This window comes from Protopterus annectens, chromosome 3.part0 (assembly GCF_019279795.1).
Source record: "Protopterus annectens isolate FY-2018-M chromosome 3.part0, PAN1.0, whole genome shotgun sequence".
In the NCBI taxonomy this organism is placed as follows: Eukaryota; Metazoa; Chordata; order Ceratodontiformes; family Protopteridae; genus Protopterus; species Protopterus annectens.
The window spans coordinates 1,739,128,743-1,739,154,672 of record NC_056731.1 but is presented as its reverse complement, the minus strand read 5'-3'; the positions used below and the strand labels follow the sequence as shown (position 1 = coordinate 1,739,154,672).

The window sequence follows — 25,930 nt, the reverse complement described above, 5'->3', positions numbered from 1 at the left end:
TCCATGACATCAGGTCGTCAGGGGTATAAAACATGCAGCCGACGTCATTACATCAGTCTTTCTTGCCGTGTGGTGCCCGAAGCAGTTCGCAAGTGCTGGTCGGCCGACTCCTGAAATATTCATTTTCGAGTTTCAGACCCGAAGTCTTCAAAAAAGATAAGTACCCCATTGGGGATCCTTTTTCTTGCTCCAACCGATGGAAGTAAAAGTTAACAATAGTCTTGCCTGTGGAATGCAAATACCTCATAGAGATTTTCATTCTTACTGCATCCCCTGTTTAGGCCCAGACCACGACGTCCCTCGCGGTCAGTTTTGTGCCTTGTTCAACCCCCGAACTATTCATTGTCGGGCTATTTTTGCAGCCAATTATTTTCATACTCTGTATCAGTACTCCAAAATGGCTTTGTTAAGCCATCCGACTACCGATCTTCCAAAAAAACGTAAGGATAAAGACAGAGATAGATTAAGGCCAAAACTGCTGATGACGTTTCCGTTAAGCTAGCCACCAGTCCATCGGTACTCAGTGAGGTGCTTTTGGAGCCCCTGATACCCGCTACTTCAGATTTGCAGGCCTCTACTGAGACCCATTCCGAGTCAGGTATGCTGCGAGATGTTTCTTCAACTGTGGAACCTGCGGATATCTTTACCTTGGATGGGTCTGGAGCCGATGTGCAGGCACCAGCTTCTGAGGGTGTATTCAGTTCTACAGACTTTCATATTAAACCGACGCCATCATTTTCATCCAGGCCAAAAACTTGCACTATGCCTAGAAAACCGACAACCAAACTGCATGCTCAGACCCATAGGCCTCAAAGACAAATGCTTAGAATGGCTGAAGACCTTATTACCTTAATTAGGGGAAGCCAGCCCTTCCCCCTCAAAGAGACCTAGAACTAAATTTCCTTGTGATTCTTCTGACCAGGAATCTGATATTTCTGCTCCTTCTGATTACTAGGACATGCCTTTATCTACTTATGAAGATTCTGATCCAGAGGATTCCATTCCGTCTGCTTCCCTTCCAGAAGATCTTTCTTTTGGTGAAACCTTGCATACTCTTAGGGAGCATTTCCGCTGGGAAAGCCAGTCCAAAAAGATACTTAGGGAATTCTTACTCCTGCCTCAACACAGGCCTTTAGCTCTCTCTCCTGTTCCGGACATTGTAGATGATGCTTTCTTGGAATCTAGCCTTACCCCAGACACTTTACCTCCAGCTCCCAGAAAACCTGACAGGTACTACAGAGTACTTGACTCTCACAAGTTCCTCTTCAAGAATCCTTCTGCGAATCCAGAGACCATTTCCCAAGGACCAAAAGGCATTAAGGCTACTACTGCCAAAAATCCTATCCCTTCTGATAGAGATTCTAGAGCCTTAGACAGATGGGTTAAGAAAGTATACAATTCTTCTTTGGCCATTAGGGCTTTAAATTGCCAGTTTCATATGCTAAAGTATCAGCAGCATATTATGGGATTACTTAAACAGAAAATGATGTTGATTCTTGACTGTGCTGAACACAAAGAATTGCAAGATTTAATGTATTCTGCAGAACAAGTATGTTGGTAAACATACTTTGCAATGTGGTTTTGATGCTTTCGAAGCATCTTGCAGGGCTGCTGTCACTGGGTCTGTACTTAGAAGGCTGCTTGGCTTAAGGAACAAGACTTGCCATCATGTTAAAGCTAAATTACTGGATGCTACCTTAAACCAAGACTGCCTTGAGAAACAAGTTTATTTGACAACCTACTTCAAACTATTGGCCACAAAACCCCAGCTATCTGCAAGGAAAATACTGCAAGCCCTAGGGTTTTATGGCCTCTTGCATTCTACTAATTCCATATGCAAGACTGCATATGAGGAAACTCCAATGATACCTAAAAAGCCTATGGATTCCCAGGACTTGGAAACAATGAGTTATATCATTCCTTGTATCAAGACAGAGTTCCTTTGGTGGGCAGATGCCTGCCACCACAACAAGGGACTCCCTTTCACTCTACCCCCTGCCGCCCAAACCCTAACAGAAGTAGCAGACTATGCATGGGGGGCTCACATGGCAGGGCAGTGCATTCAAGGCAAATGGAACCCGAGACAGATGCACCTGCATACCATTCAAAAAGAAATGTTAGCTGTAGAGAATGCTCTGACAGCCTTCAGAAAACGTATTCTTCCAGGACAACTATTGTAAAGACAGACAACACCACAGTTATGTGGTACATAAACTAGCAGGGGGGAACCCACTCATACCCTCTCTGCAGACTAATCATGGCTCTGTGGAACACAGCCTTGAGCTACTAAGTACACCTACAAGCTCAGTTCCTGCCAGGCAAACTAAATTCACTGGCAGACGACTTAAGCAGAAATCTCATGGACCCACATGAATGGAAACAAGAGCCCAAAATATTCAAACTCTTGAGGAACAAATGGGGGACTCCAGAGGCAGACTTGTTTGCCTCCCCTCAGAACTGCCAATTGAACAAATTCTGCACAAGAATTCCCCACAGACGAGCTTGGAAAGTGGATGTCCTGTCCTTCACCTGGAAAAGCCTCTCGGTTTATGCCTTTCCCCCTCTGCTTCTCCTCTCGAAGGTTGTACTAAAGATCAAACAGGACAAGCCGAGGACAATACTGATTGTTCCAGACTGGCCAGGCCAGCACTGGTATCCCCTCTTGCCCTGTATGACACTGTTGCAATCATGGCACCTGCCTCAGACCCCTTCCCTGCTGTCCCAGCAGGCGGCCAGATTCTGCACCCTCAGCTTCAAACCCTGAACCTTGCAGCCTGGCTAATTCCTTGAGCTCTCCTCTAACATCCCTCAGTAAGCAGGTGCTGGATGTCATTCTGGAGGTGAGGAGACCTATTACTAGAAAATCCTATGCTGAAAAGTGGAAAAAATACTGTTCCTGGAGCCAGGCTCAGGGGATGGGCATAACGATGCCCAGTTTACCTCATATTCTACAGTACTTAACAGAAATGCTCCACAAGGGCCTAACGTTCTCGTCAATTAAAATTCATGCCTCTGCCATTTCAGCACATTTTAATACTGAGCCACCCCTATTCTCTCACCCCTTGCTAAAACAATTCCTTAGAGTGGCCAAAAATTTAAGACCCCCCCCCCCCCAGGAGAGTTCCCACTCCAGCCTGGGACCTAAATTTTGTATTGGAAAAGCTCACTCTTTCCCCCTTTGAGCCAGCTACAACAGCAGAGTTGAAATTCCTTTCTTGGAAAACAGCCTTCCTTCTAGTCATCAATTCAGCAAGAAGCATATCTGAATTACAGGCCCTCATGGCAGTGGAATCCTTCATTATCTTCCATGCAGACAGGGTTTCCCCTCAGGACTAACGCTTTCTTTATGCCCAAGGTGGTGTCTAGTGTGGCCCTAAATCAGTCCATTCATTTGCCTACCTTTTTCCCTAATCCACAAAACACAGGGCAACGAATACTGCACTCTCTGGATGTGCACAGACAACTTAGATTTTATTTGGACAGGACTAAGCCTCTCAGAAGATCTGAACAGTTGCTAGTTGGCTTTGCTGCAGGCGCAGAGAGGAAGGCCATTTCAAAGTAAACCATTTCCAAATGGATAGCCCATTGCATTCATTTCTGCTACAAGCACCATGGAAAACCTACCCCACTGGGGATAAGATCACATTCCACCAGGGCTGCATCTACCTCTGTGGCTTTTCTCAGAGGAGTTTCTACCAGGGACATCCTAGAGACTGCTACCTGGACCTTTGTACATACCTTCACCAAGCATTACCACATGCCTATCTTTTCTAAATCCAGAGCTGGATTTGCCATTGCAGTCTTGCAGGGCTTACTAGCTGGACCTAATACTCCTTAACTTCCTCCTCTCTTCCTTAGCTTTGGGAATCAACCCAAATGTGATGACTGCAACAGTGAAACACGAAGAACATAGTACAGTTGTGTACAATTACCATAAATGTAGATGTTCAAGTGTATTCACTGTTGCAGTCCTGGTTACCCTCCCTCCAGCCCCCTGACTTCTCTTGGCTGTACCATTCCTTCTTGTTTGGTATATTTATTTTTTCTGGTATATTTGCTTTTTAATGGGGGTGTACCATACCATATAATTGCTTCCTATTTTGGGGGCACCTGACATCTGGGGCAAGAAAAACTGATGTAATGGCATCGGCTGCATGTTTTATAACCCTTACGACCTGAAAGCATCCGATGCAGAAAAACAAAGGCTCTGGTATTCAGGCCGGCTGAGGGCTACCTGCATGCAGATAACCCAAATGTGATGACTGCAACAGTGAATACACTCGAACATCTACATTTATGGTAAGTGTACACAACTGTACATTTTGATTACCGGTGGATAATTTGGAAGGTTATTGGGTAGTGGTCATGGAAGAACATATATTTCTGAGATAATGGTAAGGTTGTGGTAATTATCAGTTCCAGGAGGGAGTGTGTGTTGGTTTGAAATTTGGATGGGTAGTGTCATTGACTAAATGTGTAAGGTTAAATAATGGCTAGGAATTCAGCATTTCCTTTTCTCAAAACAGTAATAAATTTGTACTGGAGAATGCATTCCTTGACATACTTGCCCAGGAGTGGCCAGAAATTACCTTTGGTTTCTTTAGATTAAAACTTTTGGTAAAGTAAAAACGGGAGTCAGGATAAGCCAGAGATCCCCTCTATGCAGTCAGCAAGTAAAACAAGAGCATTGCCTCTAAGAAAGTCAAGATGGCAAATTATTGAGCGAAAGTGTTATAAAATAGCTTTATGTACAAATTACTTTAAGAAGGGAGAGAAAATTAAAAGATAGGGATAATTTTGGAGAAGTAATCTGATCCAATTTTATTATAGAAGGTACAAAGGTCAGTACAAAAACACTTTATGTTGATGCAGTGCTTAACATCAGATGCAGTATTTGAAATATTTGTAATTTTAAGTGGAGACAGAAAGTAATCTATGCATCATAATTAATATATAGAAAATGCTAACAAAAACAATGTTATCTTTAGAAAACCTGGTTACTATCATTATCTAACTAAAAATAAGAATTAGCTAATTAAAAAGAATGGATTAGTGAAAACATAATGGATAGTAGAGTTCATTACAGAACTCATTTAAAACTAGTTAATGCTCTAAGATTATTATAAAGCATAAATTGACCCAGCAATCAGGAATATTTCATAGGAGGAAATACGATTGTGTACATTTATAGAAAACAGAGAAACTGGAAATAGAATCACTCAGAAGTCAAAGACATCAGTTTCATCAGTTACCTTAAGTAAGTAGATCTCTTGGGTTTGACTGTACTGCCTTTCACATATGGCATTTTAATTTACTTAAGCAAGAAGACAGCACATTTCTGTTCCCCACTAATTTCTTGTTTACTGGGTTCCTACTTTTCTGTTAAAAGTTGTGGTTCTCAAGGGTAGGTACTTGCATTATGCAGTCCTGTGCATTCTGATAATGTTGGAAATTACTTTCTGATGCTTCTCTACAATTTGTGAAAGTGCTTTAACATGGGGCTGTTCTGTTAATATTCTGACACAGATTTACTGCTTTAAGTCAAAAAAAGTTATAGATTTTCAACTTTCCTACCTGCAGCTGACTTTTCTAATGATTTAGGTAATATAATGCCTTAAAACTGAGAGTTTCTTAGTTTTCCTACTAGATAAAGTAATAAAAAGACTTTTTGTCATCCACCCCATTTTAATAAGGAATATAAGGCTTTTGAAAAATAAGGTTAAAACGTTTATACTTGGATGTCTCTATTATGTATTAGAGTAGCTGTTAGTCATACTGATATGATTTCCTTCCTTTTCATTTGTACATGACCATACCTGAGGTGCAAATTAGCTGCCTTGTTGGATGATGGATTAAGTCACAGTTTGCTGATATTACATCAGCATAGTATCTCTTTTCATACTCTAGCTACAGGAGCTGTCTTTATAATGCATCCTTTCCTTTAGATTCCTGTCTTCTGTTCTCATTACTGAGAAAATAGTTATGGATTTGGATGGGAAAGTAGAAAAAATTGGGATTTAGTCAAATTGTGATATTTTTTTCCAATTTCACTTCTCAGAAAAAAACTCTAGTGGTAAATTCTAGATACATCTTGAAAATCAGAATATCTTTAGCAGGCCATGGTCTTAATTCTCCATGCTGAACTGGCAATGCTTTTCCTTCCTACCTCAAGTCTCTCTGATTTCACAGGTTGAATGATTTACAGCTGGTAGATCATTGTTTTTTGGTGAAGTGTTATTTGTTTTAAAGGAATACAGGATACCATCTACTAGAAAAATGTAGCTGAACAGCAAAGGGTTTTCTCTTTGGTGGCTTCCAGATGGTATAGACCTCCATTCTTCATATTCTAGAGTGTTTAATTAGATTTTAGCTCTGGCATTTAATATACTTTATTTAATTGGTGTGGTTTGTGCATGTGTATACGTTTATCCACCTGTGGCTTCACGTTTTATAGCAAAACAGTTCTTTAGATATTTTTTTTATGTCAGGCCTGCTCAGAGAAATCTTTCTTCTTCATGGGATATGAATTTTTAGGATTGAAAATATTATATAACTTTTTGAACATGTGTATGCTATTTAGTTTAACTATCTTTCTGAACATATTTTTGTGGTTGTTTCAGCCAGGTAGATTTCATGGTCACAAAGTTTGATGTGTAAAAGCCCTGTACAGTTTTTCTTAAATACATTGCTTCCTTGAGAACAACTATTATGCCAAAGAAGTTTGTGTCACTTCTCTTAATCAAGATACCAATTTCCCAGTGTTTTTTTTTAAACGTGGTTGTAAAGATGAAATAATTGTTCAAACACTGGCTGTCCTTAAGCAAGTATATATTTGGTATATATAGTATTAAGGAAATCAGAATTCTGAACAGCTTTTATCTCACTTATAAAAAATGACGAGAGGAGTTGGTACAAACTTTCTAAATAGGTTGGAAATTGCATTCAGTTTTGTCATGATAAATATAACATCTTGACAAACGGAGATGATGGAGCTTATGCTACTACTGCAGTCTTTATCTCTAATTTCTTAGCTTGCAGTGGGTATGAAGCCACTTACATGTCGCTTTATACATGCTTTCAAAAAGCTATGTGTCATTTCAGCAAAGACAGTTGTGCATCATACTGTGCTATGTGATTTGTTTTATTAGCACCATTTGACTTTTGTTGAGGTGGCTTGTACTGCTTTGCTTTGTTGTTCACTATTGGAGTACCTTTTAACAGTGGCAAATGCCTGGTATGGAAGAGGTGTAGTACAGCTTCATGAGACATGCAGCGGTCAGAAGGTCTTCAGTTACTAGAATGCTTATATGCAGAATGCATTTGGTGACTGGTTTTAAATTTAGTCAGTAAGGCGGAGCATTCTCAGGCAATATCCAGCAATGGGGTATTTCCATACATCTGTTTTATTTGAGAATCTACTGTTATGGTGAGCATTTCATACAACTTTTTTTCTGGTATCTTTTTAGGTTTGATTTTTTTTCAACTGTTTGTACAGTTTATATATATCTTTCACTCATTTGCCAAAGTATTTGAATTTGAACTGTAAATTATGTGCATTGGTCTTCAGAAATTGATATTTGCAACAGATGGAAAAAAATGAGCATTTGTCAGTTCAGTTAACTGCATACATGCATGCTTTACATGCAAGAGTACAGACACATAGCAGATATGATTCAATATGTTGCATTTCTTTGTAGAAGACCACTGGTACAGTAGTCCATTTTTCATCTGTGACACCATTTACTCTAGTTTGGGAACTGTCCCATTAGAAATGAATGGATTGAGTGTCTTACAGTTGCTGTTCGAGTTTGAAGAGTTGGTTTACAATTGTTACAAGAATTTGTCTGACTTGTAATTGATACAGAAGGCACCTTCATTCCTGAAGTATCTTTAGGGTAATGAGGAGTTCTGTTTGACTTGGACTGAAAGATGGAAGTCACCTGGGATAGCTTTTTCCACAGCTTAGAAAAGCACAGGCCTTCAGTCCTCACTTTTGAAGCACATCAGCACTGTGGCAGCTCACTCCTGGGATACATGTGATCGTTAGGTTTGGCCACCTGAATTCTTCACTATATCAGCAGAAGTGAAGTGGGTGCTGTATGGAGGTGGTTGGAAGTGGGCGTGTAATTAATAGTTAAGGAACTCCATCTAGTTGCAAAACATGCTTCTACATCATTTTTTCTAATGCCCCAGGCTTGGAGTCCACATCAGGTGTCCCCAGCAGGTCTGTGTTATATATTCAAACTGTCAAAATGTTGAATACCATATGTTCTAGACCATATGGTCGATATTTGAAAGTTTGACTATATAATAAAAAAAAGAAAGAAAAACATACCTTAACAGTGTGAGCAAGGGGGGCAAGCCCCCCTGCACCCCCCTACTTAAATATACCAACTCCGAGACTGCACTTCAGTGTAGAAAAGGGGAATTTCTCCCATTCTGCCCCATACGGCACCGTTAAAGCCAACCTTGGAACACTTGAAATGTCGATCATATGGTCTCGACCATATGACGATCGACATTTCAAGCATTTGTTTATTTGACATAGACCCTCCCCAGCGTTCCCTCTCATCCTCGTCCTAATGTTCTTATTGCCATTTACACTGTGTAAGGATGTTCCTATTCTTTGTGGTCAGCTGTCACTGTGACCATCACATGCATTTGGTATAGTGCCATCTGAATAACTGTTAACTCCCTGTCTTTTCATGTACTGATGAGGATGAGATGTATATATAAGTACATACATGCATAGTCATACATGAAAGCCAGAGCAGGCCTATATCCGAAGGCTATACAAACTTTTTACCCGCTGGATTTCTGCTTGGGTTCAGCCCTGCAGCAGCTGGAGCCCTATTGTTGTGGAAGAAGGCCAGTGTTGCTTTTAGCTTGCTGTTTAGCAACAGATTTGTTTGTAAACCCTGTGCCACTAGTAGGGCAATTAGGTCTTTGGTGTCAGCATGCAGCTGTAATTGTGCTGGTATTTGAAGCTTGTTCTTCTGTTTTTTTTTTTTATGCTCATTGCTTTGACATTGATCTTGCAGATTTACTATAGTACACAAATCCAGCGTTCTGTAGCAGTGATGGGTATACTTCTCGACCTCTTAACACAAGAAATCTGGACAAAAGCTAAAATAATGTGTGGACAAAGGCCCAAAAATAGGGACAGATTTTAAATATTGCTATTATAAATTTAGAAAAATTTCTTAAATTGCTGGAGTAACAGGCTTTGTGCTTTCATGCATTTTCTGAAGGATATGAAGTCTGAAACTCAAATGTATGCCACTATTTAGTGACTTCAGTCATCAGTGGTTTGCCAGAAAACCACAGATTTTACCAGGAACAAATCAAAAATATGAGGCAAAAATCTGGACAGTTGAGAGTTATGTCTATGCTTTGCAATTATAAATCAGGATCAAGTGCAGTATTCATTAAAACAGAAGGTGGTCTCATTGAAGTCCATTAATTCAAAACTGGTACTTTGAACAGGCTTTAATGAATTTGTTTTAACTTGCATCTGAGGTGTAGCAACCTCAGAGATAACTACACTTGTTATGGGGGTGTGGGGGGCTATGTGCCATCTACATGGAGATTGTGGGGGCTTCTGCTTCCATTTAAGAAATTATTTTTTTTTATCAAAAATGTATTCCATGTACTTCTCACTCAAATATGTTTGAATGATATTTGTTGTGAATTACTGAACCACGTTCAGTAAATGCTGATTATTTTTAATATACAGTCGTGACATTTCTGTACTGCTTTTAATTATTTCTGATTATCACTCGGCATAGTAAGACTGCTATTGTCTTTTTATTAATATTCTATTTCCTGAAACCACTGTGGAGTTTTCTGCTTAGTGCTCATGTGAAAAGGAGCTTTGTGTCTGGTTTGTATTACTGGGTCAATAAATGCAGTCTACCAGAGGCAGACATGTCCCACTTACAAGTCATGCTTTCTGTGCCATTTCACATAGAATTACTGATGGGCTGAAGAGGAAGAGGTGCTTTATAATTTGGAAGAGACGGACAAGTCTTTTGAATATTGCTTTTTTGAGATTTTGGTACTTTGTTATGCATACAACTGCCAGAAACTATTAGAAAATGTAGACATCACTAGATACAATATCCTTTTCTTGCCACTCTGAATCAACCCCTTAAAAACAAACAAGTTTTTAGCAATATATGCAGTATTAACATTGATACACTTGTTAGCAGCAGAAAAATAGTATTGAAGTATTCTGACTGATTCTTCTGTGTTTTATTTGAAGGTCACGCCGTCAGACTGCTGGGGCAGAAAAAGGATAATGGAAAACGGTTGGGGGGAGTTCGATTGGATTTGCCAAAGATTAGGAAGAACCCACTGATAGAAATCATTTCCATCAATACAGGGTAAGCTGCTTTCAAATTTGCTCATAAAATATTCAGCACTTCACCTAGGAATTCAATTTCATTTTTCTCAGGCATGGTGCGTTGCTACAGTACAACATATTGAGAAAGAAACTAACTAAAACCCTATGGGGGTTTGAGTAATGCTGTTTGGAAAAAATGCTGTTCAGGTTCCTTATTTTTTTTATTTGATTGTGGCTACATTTCAGTGTGGTGACTAGATAATATTTGATTTCTGTGATTACTTCTCATTCATTATAGCTGTTTGCAAGTGATATTTGTGTGTGAGACACAGGCCTAGAAAATACAGTTTAAATGTTTCACTGAATCTGTGTATACTGTGCACCTTTAGAACATGCTTATTTTCAGTGGGTTTTCCTAATAATTTTATTTATGGAGTAGTTGCATACAGCACTGTTTCCATAATCGTATCCTCAGTTTGAAAATAATGGCATCATGATTGGGATCACGTTTCTTAACTGTGGAGGACTTTTAAATGACCATGTACACGAGATGATGAACTGTCAGCAAAGCAGAACTGTGTCCCCAGTGTGGTGGGCAGGGCACTTCCTCTCTTGTTTATCAGGGGTGTGTGCATCTCTATTTATGTTGCCACAGTTGAAACTGTAAGATGTTGTGTTTGTCTGAGGTCAAGGATAATAAATGGGAACAAAGCACAAACATTGCATTTATGATTTATTAATGTTATGGTATGTTTGGCTTTTAGCTTTGTGGCTCTGTGCAAGCTAAATTTGGGAGAGGAAGGGGCATTTAAGGGTTAATCAAAACAAAGGTTCAGCAGTTGAACCAGGCAAGTATATTTTGTACTTAAGTTGAATAGACTTTCAGGACTCCTTTACAGCTATAGGTATGTATATGTACAGCCAGGTGCACTGCTGTAGAAATAAAGCCCTTAGTATGACTCAGGTGGCCCAAGTTTGATGAGTATAATAGGCACCTGCTGAAACTGTCAGGGGAGGCATTGAAGTGAGTGGGCTGAGCCCTCTCTTTCTTCTATCTTTGGCGCACAGAGTACACCAGCTTTCCTGATGGAGACTGGAGAAATGCGCAGGATGTGCTTATTCCAGGAAGTGGTGCTGTCTCTGACTTTTGTTAGTCACAGAAGTGAGTGATAGTGGCAGTTATGCCTGTTGCACACACTGCAGGAAGAATGCTTACTGGACATACCCAGACTGTCATGCTGTGAAGAAGAAAACCTGGCTCTTCTGCAAATGACAGCAGCACTCGTGATCTGCTTGATTCTCTCTCCCAAGTAAACAAATTGCCTGTAGGGCTTTCACCTCAAGGGAAATGAGTTCAATTGCGTGACCTGTTGAGGGGAGTCTCATTGGCAAGAAATGGACCAGACTGGGTAGATTATAAGTGATGTATAATGTTTGCAACTGGAAGTATGTTGGTATGTTTTGGGATGTAAAATGCTTGCAACTAGGGTTGTATCGGTGTGGTTTGTTTACATTTATATAAATGTATGATTGCCTGTGTAGTAACTGATGGTTTAATAAAGATGTTTCTTTAAAAAAAGGCAGGAATTGAATAATTTATGTAATATTGCTTAGGTTATATGATATATAGCAGTATACGTGAAGTATAATGTTTTTGTGAATATAGTTTGATTATTTTTCTGAGAATGTAAATTTGCGTATGTCACAAGTGATGATTCAATAAATGTGTTTGAAAAAAAACATACTTGCTTACCTTCAGACAATAAAATGACCATGTCATCTTAGTTATTCTTGGGTAGTCATAGTGAGTCATTAAAAGCACAAGGGTGTCCTCGGAGTAAAATGAAAGCTGTATGTTCTCATTCTCACTTGAAGGCAACAAAATACATACAAAACTTTCACTACATAGGGTTACTAGCTTAGCCTCTTCACTTAGTTTGTGCAAATTCCAGGCATCAACTAAATCATTCACATAATTCATTGACTCGTCTCTGATGAAAGCAGTTCACTTGCAATGCATTGCTTAGCTTGAAGCACAACAGCCACAGTCTTAAGTCTAGCAGAAATAGTGGTAATGTCTCTCAATATTTTCATCCTCCTGACAACTTTAAGCCTGCAGCTCACACAAAAAGACTTTTATCTGCAACTCATTCAAATTACTGGTGGTAGGCTGTTGCTATACCTCTCCCTTTGTCTCTGGTTTACTGAACTTCCTGACCTGAAGTTTTCAGAATTTCATGATTAGTGTAGCAGCTGAACGTTTGTAACCACACTGCACTGTGCTAAATGTATTAATGTTAAACTTTACAACTTGAGGATACAATATCCATCTAACTTTACAGCTTGAGGACACAATATCCATCTACTGCAGTTTCCAGATGAATCCATGCTTCCATGTTATTTCTTTTTGTTTACGTTAGACTGTAAGATAACCCATGTTTGAGAAGAGGAGTTGACAAAAAGCTAAAAGAAAAAAATACTTCAGTAATTCATTAGTATAGGCTACAAAACGCCCATAAATATTTGAATTAATGTTTGATTGTCTTGAGAAACATCTCAGCAGTGGATAGGATGTGAGTGCGTTAACCAGTCAGGAATACTGAGAGAGCATGCAAGACAGGAAACAAATAGAGACAGAGGAAAATGTCAGTGTATGGAATTATACTTGAAGTCTATAAATGTGGAAACTGGGATAATTTAGACAACTAGGTACACAAATTATTTGCTGTAAAACAATTGGGATGCTTGGGAGCTTTAAGGTAAGGAGCAGGTGCAATGTTTCCCATTGAAACTTTAACAAGGCAGATGGAACCAGGGTCGTGGCCACTGGTGATTGCCTTTGCAAAAACGTTTAACTCTGGCTTTTCTTTCTTTATGAATAACTCTGCCAGATTGTCTTTGGGATACCCTTTCTATGGTTTGGACATACTTAACAAACCATCTCAGGATGTAATATAGACTCTCCAGAGAAAAAAAATGAAACCCTTTCTGTTCTAGAGGTCACATGTATCCCTCTCTAGTTTTATGTTTTAAACTTTCCTAGTCCTCCAGAAAGATGAGGTCTGTCAGGAACCAAAGATGACCTTCCAGATGCCAGGCATCTTCTGTTTGCTCTCCAGTGAGGTCTACCAAGTGAATCTTATCACAAGTGCAACAGCTAGTATCATGACAGTTTCAAAAAGCTCCCACAGATAGTGGGACATTTATTGGATTTTGCTCCTGCTTGAACCAAAACCCAAAACAGTTTGAGCTCTGCTCTTTACAAAGAATGACCATGTACAGGAGTTGCTCACTCTTCCACTAACAAGTTCTCAGTCCACTGACTTGACCATAAGGAATTCCTTAACAGTCTTAATGTGTACTAGAAAATACCATGCAGATGCATTTTGTCTTGAGATCAGGTGGTGGTATTGTTTTTGCATTGTACCTGGGAGTTTGGGAGGATTCTGGCCAATTAACAGGAACTATTAACTGAGAATCATGTACAACACCAAATGTACAGGCACAGAGATTCCTGGATTTTATAAACACAATCTCCCTGAACCAGATTGTCAGTACACCAATCAGGGGTGTAAACCATACTGGATCTGGTCCTCACTAATATGGCAGAGTACTTCACACACCCCAGAGTAATGTCTTCCGTGGTAAGGTGAGACCACAAAATGGTCTCCGTTGACGTAAAGATAAAACCTGGATTCCCAGTTAAACCTGGAATATTCAGGAACTACTCTAAGGTTAACTTCCTGCTATTAAATGATAACCTGGCAAAATTTGAACCCCCCTATAAACCCTGAGAACACTGCTGTCTATGCAGAACTGTTCACAGTAACCCTATACAAGCATGTTAATAGCTACATAGAGGCAGCTATACTCACCAGGACGAAGTACAGAACTAACTCAAAAAAACAAGCCACCCTGGTAGAATCACAAAATCAGTAGGCTGTATGACAGAAGGATGAGAATCATGGCAAAAATTAGGAGGTGCAGCACCCAGCACAATAAAAGCACTCTCATCAAACCAAACAAACAATTCAGAGGACAAATAAAGTCTACCAAAGTCAAATCTGGGGTAAATTTGGCCTCCCAGGCCAAGGACAACCAGAAGGCATTCTTTAGCTATGTCCGCAACCTCAAAGGCAGTACACAGTTTTGTACAGAGCTCACTGTAAATGGAGTCACTTACACTGAGCCAGAAGATGTAGCAAACCTACTGGCCGATAAATTCTGCTCCAACTTTACCCCTCTTTTTTCCTCAACCTTCTCTTAGGAAATACCATCAAATACAACTCCCCCTGCTATCACTAGGGAATAGATCCTTAATGTTCTCTCCAAGGCCAAGAACACTGCGTCAGTGGACCCAAACAATATCCCAGGATGCCTTCTGAACAGCATGAAACATGACCTGTCAAGCTGTCTGGAATTACTATTAACTGTAGCCTCCAAACAGGCTTTGTGCCTCATGAATGGAGAAGAGCAACAGTCATCCCTTTGCACAAAGGTGGGTCATCTACAGATCCATAACTCTCACTAGTCTTGTATGCAAATACATGGAAAGAATTATCATGGAAATGATAAATAATGATGTAGTAAACCTCCAGACACTGGACAAAACCAGTTTTGTTTCATCAAGGGCAGATCATGCCTACTCAACCTAGTGGACTTCTTTGAGAAGGTCACCAAAGCAATGGATAAGTACAAAATGGTTCACACTTCCTATCTTGACCTGGCAAAGGCATTCCTTACAATACCCCACTTGTGCATTGTTGACAAGCGCAAGAGGTTGGGTACAAACCCGTATGTCACCCGTGGATAGCCATCTTGCTCACAGACAGGACCCAGGAAGTTAGAATTGGGGAGTCCACCTCTACAAAGAGGCCAGCCACAAGTGTGGAGTCCCTCAGGGATCAGACCTTGGACCACTTCTTTTTGGCATTTACTTCTCTGAAGTCAAGGCCAGCAATGTCAGTGGTGTCTGGCTAACTAAATTTGCAGGTGATTGCAAATTAGGAGCTATCATTGAATTCCACAATGACACAAATATTCTTCAGGAAGGGCTGACACAGACAAACAACTGGTGTCAGAGCCATGGACTAAAACTAAATGCCAAGAAATGCATAATAGTATCTTTTGGGAAGTCAACCATCCCTGTTAACTATCATATTGATAACACACCCCTTAGAGTTGACCCATTAGTCAGGGACTTGGGGACACACACAGACAGTAATCTAGCCTTTGACCATCATGTGTCTGTAGTAGTGAGGATATCATTCTATGTTGCGCAACTTATAAACAAAGGTATGGTGTCTAGGTCCAAGGAAGTCATTGTTCCACTGTATTTGGTATTCATCAGATCTGCCATTGAGTACAGTGCCCCTTTGGTGAACGTCCACAGAAGTTCCTCACTAAAAGAATACAGGCCATAAATAAAATATCCTATGCAGACTGCCTCAAGGCCCTATCCCTGTATTCTGTCTCGTACAGGCTGCTGAGGGGAGATCTAAGCCTAACATACAGGGCATTGTCAGACACCACTTTGATGGACCTTCTGCATATCCACAAAACAAACAGCATCAGAATTACCCATTGTAAAGACTTAAAGTTTGCCTGTGATATAAATAGGACCTGCTGGAGAGACAGGTATGTATCTCAGAGACTACCCATTCTCTGGAACAGGCTCCCCATCCATGTGAAGCAGAGTTCCTCCTTAACCCAATTCAAGTGTAACTTAAACAATTGGATGGGGAACAGGAAATTCACCCTGGTTTGGCACCTGTGTCTCTATTGGACACAGGCAACCTGTAAGTAGTCCACCCCCCCGGGCCCCTGCTTGTAAATGTTTCATTTCCCCTGCTTGCACTTTTATCAATGGTACCAGCACTTGTCAGAGATTTTGGGATGCATGGCTAGGCTTAAAAGGCCCTTGGGGTCATTAGCATAGTAAATACCTATGAATCTATGCTGACCTTGAGCAACTTTACTCTTCAAATTAATTGTCTAGTATTGTAACCTTGAAAGCCTAGCACTGTTGCTTTGGGAGAAGACCTGCGTATTGTCACTAGACAGCAAATTGTCATATCAGAATCTGAGACACTCAGACAATTTCTTCAGTTTTTGTATGGTAAGAGAAGTGATCCCAGTATGCATGTTACCTTTTGATCTTTTCTGTTCTGGTTTGATTACCAAGATGTTAGCTGTTCTGTTTTTTTTTTTAAGAAAAAATTTTCAGTCAAATAAAAGGATAACACTTCACAGGTACCTTTCTTACAACACCTACAAGCATTTTACAGTTTTTATCTTTTCCTGATGGTTGGTCCACATCCTGCAGCCTCTCTATCACCTTATTATATAACGGGGTTCAAACTAGCCCTAGGAAGATTGTCAGACTCTAATCACAGTAACTAAATTACATGCTAACCTCATAATTCAACTGTTAGTATACATTGCCAATCCTTCTATTATAACTGTGTTTGTACATTTATCCCTTTCCACTCCACTGTAACCCAAACTACTCAACTTTGTACACTGTGTACAGCCATACGTCATGCCCAAGAAGAGCCTTAGCCAACCACCCACCATTTGTCTTCAACACCATTTTAATCATACTCTTCCCCACCCCAGCCCTGAATAATGTTTTCTGTGTCTTGAATTTTCTGTCTCTTGTCTTGTTACAACCTTGTTGTCACAGCCTTCTTTCCTATTGTCATAAGTTTTGCCACTTCTTTCTGTACACTTTTTGGTATCAGTTTCTCATATCCTAACATAAATAGCTTTTTCTTTACTGACCTCACCTCAGGGGAAGAATCTTTCAACTTGTTTTCCATTTCTTCCACATTTACAAAAATATTATTACAAGTCTCTCTACCTTCCCTAAATCTCCAACAATCCTCTGCTACTTGCCTAAACATCATTGCTAAGCATACTGGGATGTAAAAATACTTGTGCAAACATTTCCGTACAAAAATCCTAAATTTCCTCATCTTCGAACCTTCCCTTGGTATTTTCAGTATTTCCCTCCATTCTTCCTTCCATATCTCCTTATCTTGCTAGTGTGTGCTCTTTTCCAATAGCCAGTTCTTTGCCACTTTAATCATCCCTCTAGTTGGTTTACCATCCTTTCTTCTTTCCTCCACTACCATAATTATCTTTGGCTTTCTTGTACCCTGTCTTACTCGTCCCTGCATTTTTCTCCACATGTTTGTCACACTTTGATAGTCCCACACTAACCAGTCATCTGAGTCATATTCTGTATGAATCCCATCCTCGCTACCTGTGACCAATACTTTATCTCTTTCTGTTTCCTTCTCCATCTCCAAGTTATCGCCTCCCTCTCCCTGTCCTTTCTCACTCCTTTAGTAGTCAAGATTATTCCACTCCAGTTTGTATGCTAGTCTGTTCTCCCACGCATTTTGAAACAACCTCTGAACCTGTCTTGTCCAGTGCAACAATAACTGTTCCCACCGCGCTTCCAACAATAAATCAGTAATATCCCTTGAAATCCCGATTCCCCCTTTCTTTAACAAAGTCATATACTTCCAAAATTCTTTATACTCACAATCCTCTAACCTCATCACATTCACCACAATCCCTGTTTGCAAGTTCAACTTTAGATCAGGAATTTCCCAGCCCCCTTCTTTTATTTTTTGGTCATAGTTTTCCAGTCCACTCTGGTTCTGCCCCCTCCCCATATAAAGTCCCTAAACACCTGTTTTCCTTTTCTTTTAATAATTTTACTTTTGCTAAATCTCAAAACCACTTGTCCAGCGTATGTGAATTGAGGCATGACAAGTTATTTAAATATTAGCACTTTTTGATACAATTCCAAATGTAACCTTCTCCATTTCTGCAGTTGCTCTCTAACCTTACCCAGGATTCTGTTTTATTTTTTTAAACACTTTTAATAAGTTATGACTTAAGATATAGGCAAACATACATTAATAGAAAAGAAAATAAACCATTTTAACATTTTTTCCCATTTAAATAGGATATACATCATGTATATCTTCTTTGCTACAGTCATCCATCCAGAATTACAAAACATTGCTGAATTCCTGACTTCCCTTAAACTTCACCCCTCCGCCTGAACATTATTATGCATGCATTGTTCCCGCAATTTCCATTTACTTCTATGTAATTTGCTCCTTCCCTTTTCTAAAGATCTCTCTTTAATATTCATTACCTCAAATACAGTTGGTGTAGGCCTTGATTTACATTTACAAGTTATTGCTTTTTTGGCAGGCAACAGAATTAAACTTTATAAGGCTTTACTATGTAAACAAATTGATCCATTTCTTCACAATCTCACTCTTACACACCTCCCAAAACTCTAAGGGAAGCCCATAGGTTCTAGTGATTTCACCTTCCCCATCCTATTCCAGATTGCCATCAACTCTTCTCCTATAATTTACTGCTGTGGTGGTGCTGCGGTAGCGTTGTCGCCTCACAGTACGTTGTCCTGTTCGATTCTCAACTAGAGCGTCTTCTGTGTGGAGACGTGCGTGAATGGGCGTACCTTCGTTGAAGGTTGTGCGTCAGAGCTGGCAGTTCGGCACGTAAAAATCTACTGCCAATCATTAGTGGACCGGAGTTCCGCTGTGGTGACCCCTAACCGGGAAAAGCTGAAAGATACAACAACAACCTTTTGCTCTCTTCTGGTCATTCTGGGCATAATCATAAGTCATCTCAAATCTTGAGAAACCCAGAATTTTCATCCTCCTCCTGCTGCCCATCTAAGTCAGAATACAGCTCTTGATGATAATCTTTAAATGCCTCCCAAAATGTCCTTTATCCTCACCCCCATTCCTTGCTCTATCTCCAAATATATCTGGAAGACCCCTCCCCAAACCTCCTGTTGGCGATGTCTTGCTGCCAGTCCTTTATTGATTACTGGTGAGTCTCTAGCAAATATTTTCTGTGCAGTTATTCTTCTCTTCCTCAGCCTCTCATCCTGTTTCTACTGAATTATTTGCATAATCTCCCTATTCTTTTAGGTCTACTTAAATTACACTTCCTTCTTGTTCTCGCCCAACCTCATTTAACAACCTATATCTTCCATCCTTCTCTTTCTTGCAGTTTCTGCCTCACACTCACTTTTTTCATCTCCCATGAGTCGCCATCCTCATCCTCTAACGTCTTCCTTAAGAACTCCTAACCATCCCCTTGCCTTCTCATCTTCCAAAATATATGCTTTTTGTCTCCGTTGCCTTTCTAAACTTTTATCTTCCTCCTCCTCCAGTATTACTGTCATCACAGCATGGTCAGAAAGGTGCACTGACTCCACCCCTCATTAATCTAACAAAGTGATGGTTTTCCTGCATAATAAATACTTTATCTGTCCTGGACCATGAATTGTATTTACCTGAATACCGTGTATGGGCCTGTTCTGTCTTTTGGATATCCTTCAGTCTCCAAAGATCCACCCAACCTACTACATTAACAAAACCTCCTAGAAATTTTCCTGTGGAATTAACTCTCCTGGCTGTAGGAGTTTTCTCTGCTTTATCCTCCCCCAAAATGGTATTCCAGTCATCCAGAACCAGTGCTACTTCCTCCTAAAACCTCACCATTTCCATTAAAATCTCTCTCAGTTTCTTTGCTGTAGCTCCTATGTGAATATATACTGTCATAAATGTATTCTTTCTTCCCTCTATTGTACTGTTCACCCCAACATACCTCCCCTTCCCATCCTCGAGCCTGTCTTCTATTTTGAAAGGCCAACTCTTCCTTAATAATAAAGTCACTCGTCTTTGCAATCTATCCCGCCAGGCCACAGATGCTACTTCTTTATATCTCCTCCCATGGTCTTTTCCTGATCGTCAAGGGTTGAGTGTTTCCTGCATAGCAATCACATTTGCTGTCCTTCTCCTTTTATTTCACTCCTGTTCTTTCTGATTAGTACATTTACATTCCACAAATCGAGCTCAGTACTCATCCTCTCTCTTTTTCTTCTGTAATCTAACTTCCTGCCGTCGTCCTGTGCTTTCATTCTCTCAGTTCCTCTCCTCTCAGCACCTGGGTCCTCTCTCCCCTTAGTACTTTCACATTTCTCCTAGTGTTTACTGCTCTTAACCCTTGGTAGTCTTTGCTGTCCTGTCCACCTGTATTGATATTTACATTGCATTCTTCCCTTTCTGAATGTAAACATCTCTGATTATAAACAACACACTGCTATCCCTAAAACCTGCTGTAGCTATAACTGTGCATTCTAGGATCTCATCCTGCCGCTAACAATATGACTTCTCATCTTGTGTCATATCACCTGTCCCTTCTCCCTTTGCAGTGCCACATTCTTAAAAGTTTGCTTACTACTTGATAACATCAGTTCTTATCTGTGTGAAAACACACATAAAAAAAGGTTTATCTACCCAGTTTTCTAGGTAGCATATCTTCTACGCCTTTAAGAACCATAATTCATTGAGTCACACAGCAAACACCTAGGTGCGCCCACTCAGTAGTACACTGCAGGCCTGTAACCAACATATCTAACAAGGCCTACTCACCAAGGCTGCATGCCTCATACTAGAGGCTTTCTATATCTGATTCAGACCAACCTTTGCTTCAGCATGTTCTCCTGTGCAGTTGAAACATGTTCTAAAGCAAAGGTAAGTCCCATTAACCCACCAAGTGCATAAGTGCACCCAGCTGATGTTACCTACGGAGGCTGTAATATACAATATTAACATTGTGCTTGAATACCCTCCCATTAGAAAAACACTTAAGCTTCTTGAACAAACCCTCCACATCGTTCACTTCTGCTCTTGTGTTTTTCAGGACAGTAACAGTAAAAAAAAAAAAAAATTGGCTATATAAAGTTCAACAAGATGCACTTTAATACGACTTAAGTGCACATAGCAGAAAATGCACATAAAGGCATTAAGCATCCAAATCTAACAATATAGATGAAAATTTTCACAGAACATTATTCTGCCACGCCAGATTAAAATTAGTGTCCGCATGCGTTCATCATGTCCGTAATCTCTCTGTATCCCTACCAGCTTGCTTTTTATTTGTTCCCAACTCCTGCTGAAAAACAAAATAGCTCAATGCATTTATATGCACTGAGGTATAAATATAATCAAAGATTATACTACCTTAGTTGAAAGTAATTTCAGTGTCCATATTCCATCTTCATGACTGTGCCCGAATTTAATGTTCAGTCCCATGCTTCCTTTTTTATAAATGTCAAATACGCATGCATTACACATTTCACTAAGCAGAAGCAGTGTCATTATGAAATCTAATTCTTCTTAACAGTCATTATTTTTCAGTTCGTGAAGCACATTTCTTAGCTTCTTTGATGATGGCTACTCTGTCATCATGTCTCTGTTTCCAGAATGAAGCAAAACAATTCTGCTTCTTTGCTAGGGGCCAGTTCACCCCTTGCAGATTCACCCCCTAAGTCTTTAAGCCCTTCTGTGGAACACTGGTCATCTATGTCACCTCTTTTATTCACCAGTGTCAACAGACAAGTTGTTGAATGATTTAGAGTGACCTTATAAATGTATCCGTAGTATTGCTGAGTACATCATTTGCCATCTTATTTTTTTTTCTGGCAAATGCGAATCACTGTGTTGAAAGCACTCCTCTTCGTCATTCATGAGAAATCTTTTATTTATTTATTTATTTAACATTTGTTGACCGGGAATGTCCGACTAGGTTCCACAGATCCTGTTTTCAGCGGAGGCCCGGGGAGAAATGCTCCAAATGCATGTCTTTGGAATCTTGATCTACAAAACCACAACTCTCTGCCACTGCTAACTTCTTACTGGGTACCCAGAGGTGCTCAAGCAGCTGCTGCTTCATTTTATATAATGCAAAACGAATAATGATTAGTCTTGGATATGTGACCATGTCTCTCTGTTGTCTCCAAACAGTTCTACCCTGTCCCTCTGTGGCCTCCAAACAGTTCTATGTGGCCTTTCATCTTAATTCTGTATCAATCCCAGACCATTCATCCAACAAGGTCTGGACTGCCAACTTACAATCGTCTTTTTCAAGTCTCTCTCAGACCCCCAACAGTTTTATGTTTCACAGCACACTGGCTTCCATGTCGACAATTTATACTCGAAGCAGTTCAGTATAGCGTCTGCTGCTTCTAGTCTCATCTTTAGTTCCTCATTCTCCTCCAGTAAGCCTTGAGTTGCATACAAATGTGCACTTAACCCTCGCTGCACCTCTTAAAAGTGCTTTTCTTGTTGTAAAAGATTATCCTGCAGTGTTTGCTTAACTACTTTTATTTCCTGCCTTATCGTTAACAATACCTCATACTACTGCTGTCCACTTGTTATTTTCTCATTCTGCACTCCTGCTGACCCAGAATTTCTTTTTGAAAAGTTTTTCCATTTCTTTTGTCCCATTCAGACTCCCAACAGCTACCTTTTGCTTGGCACAACTATAATTTTCATTAAATTACACTTGCTAACCTGCGAAGCAGGAACAAAACACACATTACCAAGGTGTCACCATACCGTAAGTCCCTAAAACTCCTTTTCTTTTGTTGCTTTGATGACTGGTTCCTGATAGTCACTTCCATGAGTCTCTGAGATCAGCTGTTATTTGGACTTTCCCTTGTCTGCATTTTTAGAGATCTGCAACCAAGGAGGCCCTTCACAGACCACAGGTTGGCACAGGGGAGCACACAAGTGATTTTAATGAAATTAAACCATCCAGAAGCTATGTTTACAGCCTGGAGGAATTCAGTGTTATTCAAGTTGTACTTCCTTCAGTAAGACTGGGGAGTCTTCTTTATAATTTGGGAAAGAAGATGCTGTATGCCTTCCATCCATGTCTACTGATCCTTTGACAGCAACTGGATTCTGAGAGGTCAATGCCTTCTGCTTAAGTTGAGAGAGTACACTCCTTTTTGAATTAAAACTGTTTCTGCTGGTGCCTGTACCTGCTGGCCAGGCTGCATGTAGAAATGTCAAAGCTCATTCTTATTGCTCTTTGGTGGCTCATAGGAACTTTGTTTTAGGCATTGAGACTTTTGTCCTTTCCAGAGTATATTTTGATCTGAGCACTGGGGGCTTCTCTTGTATGGACATAGTGATCACTTCCTTCAGAGATATTATTTTTCTTTTTTTCTTTCTTTTTTTAAACAAAACATTGCTTTATTAGCATAAGCATACATGGATTGGTGAAGATCAGTAGATCAGTGTTGGTTATCTGGGAGATATGCTGTTTTTCCATAGAGTTTAATTGCCCTCTTTTGCTTACCTTTATGACCTGGGTCACTATTGCTGCAGTGTCACAGCCCATAATTCAGATATTTAAGCCTTCCCTGACCTGGTGAAAGGTAGACTAGTCAAACAATGCTAGAATGAGGTTCTTTGCAACTCCTCCAGTAAAGAACCTTTCAACCCAAAGTGGCTTAAACCTCATGACTGACATTTTGTGATGGCGGTTATTAAGAGCAGCTGATTTGGCAGATCTGAAGTTCATGATCTGGAAGATCTTCTTTTTGTAGTAATGTCAGCTCACTGAATTTGAGAGCTGTAGGTCATTGTATGCAAATACCTTTACTTGGTGTCAGCTTTTTAGCATAGATAGCCCTGAATGTGATTGTGGTGTTTAACAGTGTCCCAGGTACTGGTATAACTGACTGGAAGCAAACAACCATACGCTCCGCAAGGATGGCATGCAGGGTCAAGCCAACAATGTAAACCACCAACGACCAGCAAAAAACGATAGTGAACACGCAGTAATGAAGAAATAAGAAATAAAACCGGTCTGGATTTGAAGGAATTATAAATAAATAATCATTATTTCTTCATTACTGCGTGTTCACTATTGTTTTTTGCTGGTCGTTGGTGGTTTACATAACTGACTGGAAAGCAGGAGGAATGATCCCTACTGACCTCTAACTAGAAGGAAGGGGAGGGATGTGTGTTTCTTAGGAATGCTTGTAGAAAACAGGAATCATCTTCTAAGGGAAACAGCACTGTGTATGGGCTGGCATCACTTACAGAACTGTGTGACAGCTCTGCACTATACCAGTTCAGTGCCTTGGCCTTAAGGGGTCCATATCACATCATCGAATCTCACTTCAGCAAATGGCTCTTCGTCGAGCAACTAATCATTGAAACCACTAATCAGCGAACAAACTTTTCAGCGAAAAGTTTCCTAGGGCAAACTGATGGTAGTCCACCTTACTGACCATAAACAAAAACGTAACACCAATATACCAACTCCGAGATCACACTATAGTGGGGAAAAGGGCAAACTCCAAATGGTGGCCAACTGTCCATTTGCCCTAGGAAACATTTCACTAAAAAGTTTGTTCGCTGATTAGTTGTTCAGAGAGTTGTTTGCTGAAGTGAGATTTGACGATGTGATATAGACTTGGCATTAAGAGTTACTAGGCCTATATTCAGGAATATAAAGATTTAAAAAGTAAAAAAAAAACACTTATGGCTGTAAGGGATGGCTGCAGCATATTTGCAGTTCTGGTTGATAGTGTAGTTGATGATGGTCTCTGAAGAATAGCAGAGATGAAGGAGCAAACATGGAAAAAGTAAAAAAGTGGTTTTCCATGAGATGTTCAGTGGGACGTACTCTCATTTCCTCCTATAGAGTATGTCCAGACATTTTCTCATCCATTTCATCCAGGTATTTCATTTCTGAGAGAAACTGAATGGATGTAGAGAAAGTATCCACTATCAGTTGGAGTTTTTCTAGAGGGTACATGGACATAGATACACCAACTCTTTGTAGACTTAGCTTTGAATAAGGAGGGCAGGCATATACTCTGTGGTATTATGCTGTCAGAAGGCCAGTTGACCTTCAGCTAATGAGGTAAAATGGCATTCTTGTAGAAGTGTTGCCATTTCTTGTGATTGTTTCCGATTTCTGGCAGTAAAGCACTATTTTTTGCAATGGCCATCTAATCATCGGATATTACCTTCACTAGGTATTGCAACTTAGATCTCCAGAAGAAGTATGTTCTTTTGGCAGAATTGCTTCAAAGGCATCTTGTTGTGAATTTCCCTTCTTCCTTTGGTTTCCTTCCTCATCTTTTGGGATTAGTTTTGAGATGTTGCTTGTGACTTGGTCCAAGCCATCCATCCATTATAGGTGACCCTGAAGTAACATGAAGTGAGTATTCACCTTGAGTTGAACTTTGCACTCTTTAATATTTGCCTTAAAATCCGCCCACTCTTCTTGTTTACAACTGTGTTTTCATATGCTCCTGTCATTTAGTGCAAGAGAGTCTGTAAGAGATTAGCACATGGCTGTATTTTCTTGCAATTTGATTGTTTTGTTGCAATTGGAACCAATGCCAAATGGTGATCAAGAAGTAGCACAATGTCCCATACATGGACTAAAGGAGTTATAACTCTGCTTGTGTAGAGACTCAAGATTTTACTGAAAATTTTCAAAGGAATGCATCAAGAGAAAGAACTCAACTTTTCTACCCACTGTAAGTAACCCTCTCAAAAATAATGTGTCAAGCAGTCTGTGTGTGTGTCTATATATATATATATATATTTATTTATTTATTTTTTTTTTCTTTTCTTTTTCTTTGATTTGAATGGATGCAACAGTCATATTTGTGAACTTGTCTGAGGAGGTGGCTACATTATAGATTTT

General features: G+C 39.9%; 1 protein-coding gene across 1 annotated transcript in view; it reads left to right on the top strand.

Annotated features, from left to right (window-relative positions):
- LOC122797172 (threonylcarbamoyladenosine tRNA methylthiotransferase-like) overlaps window positions 1–25,930 on the top strand; it is a 2,201,584-nt gene that overhangs the window by 2,080,843 nt on the left and 94,811 nt on the right. The window contains exon 7 of the mRNA XM_044065991.1: window positions 10,265–10,385. Coding sequence (XP_043921926.1) covers window positions 10,265–10,385 — 121 coding nt within the window. The remainder of the gene's footprint in view (window positions 1–10,264; window positions 10,386–25,930) is intronic.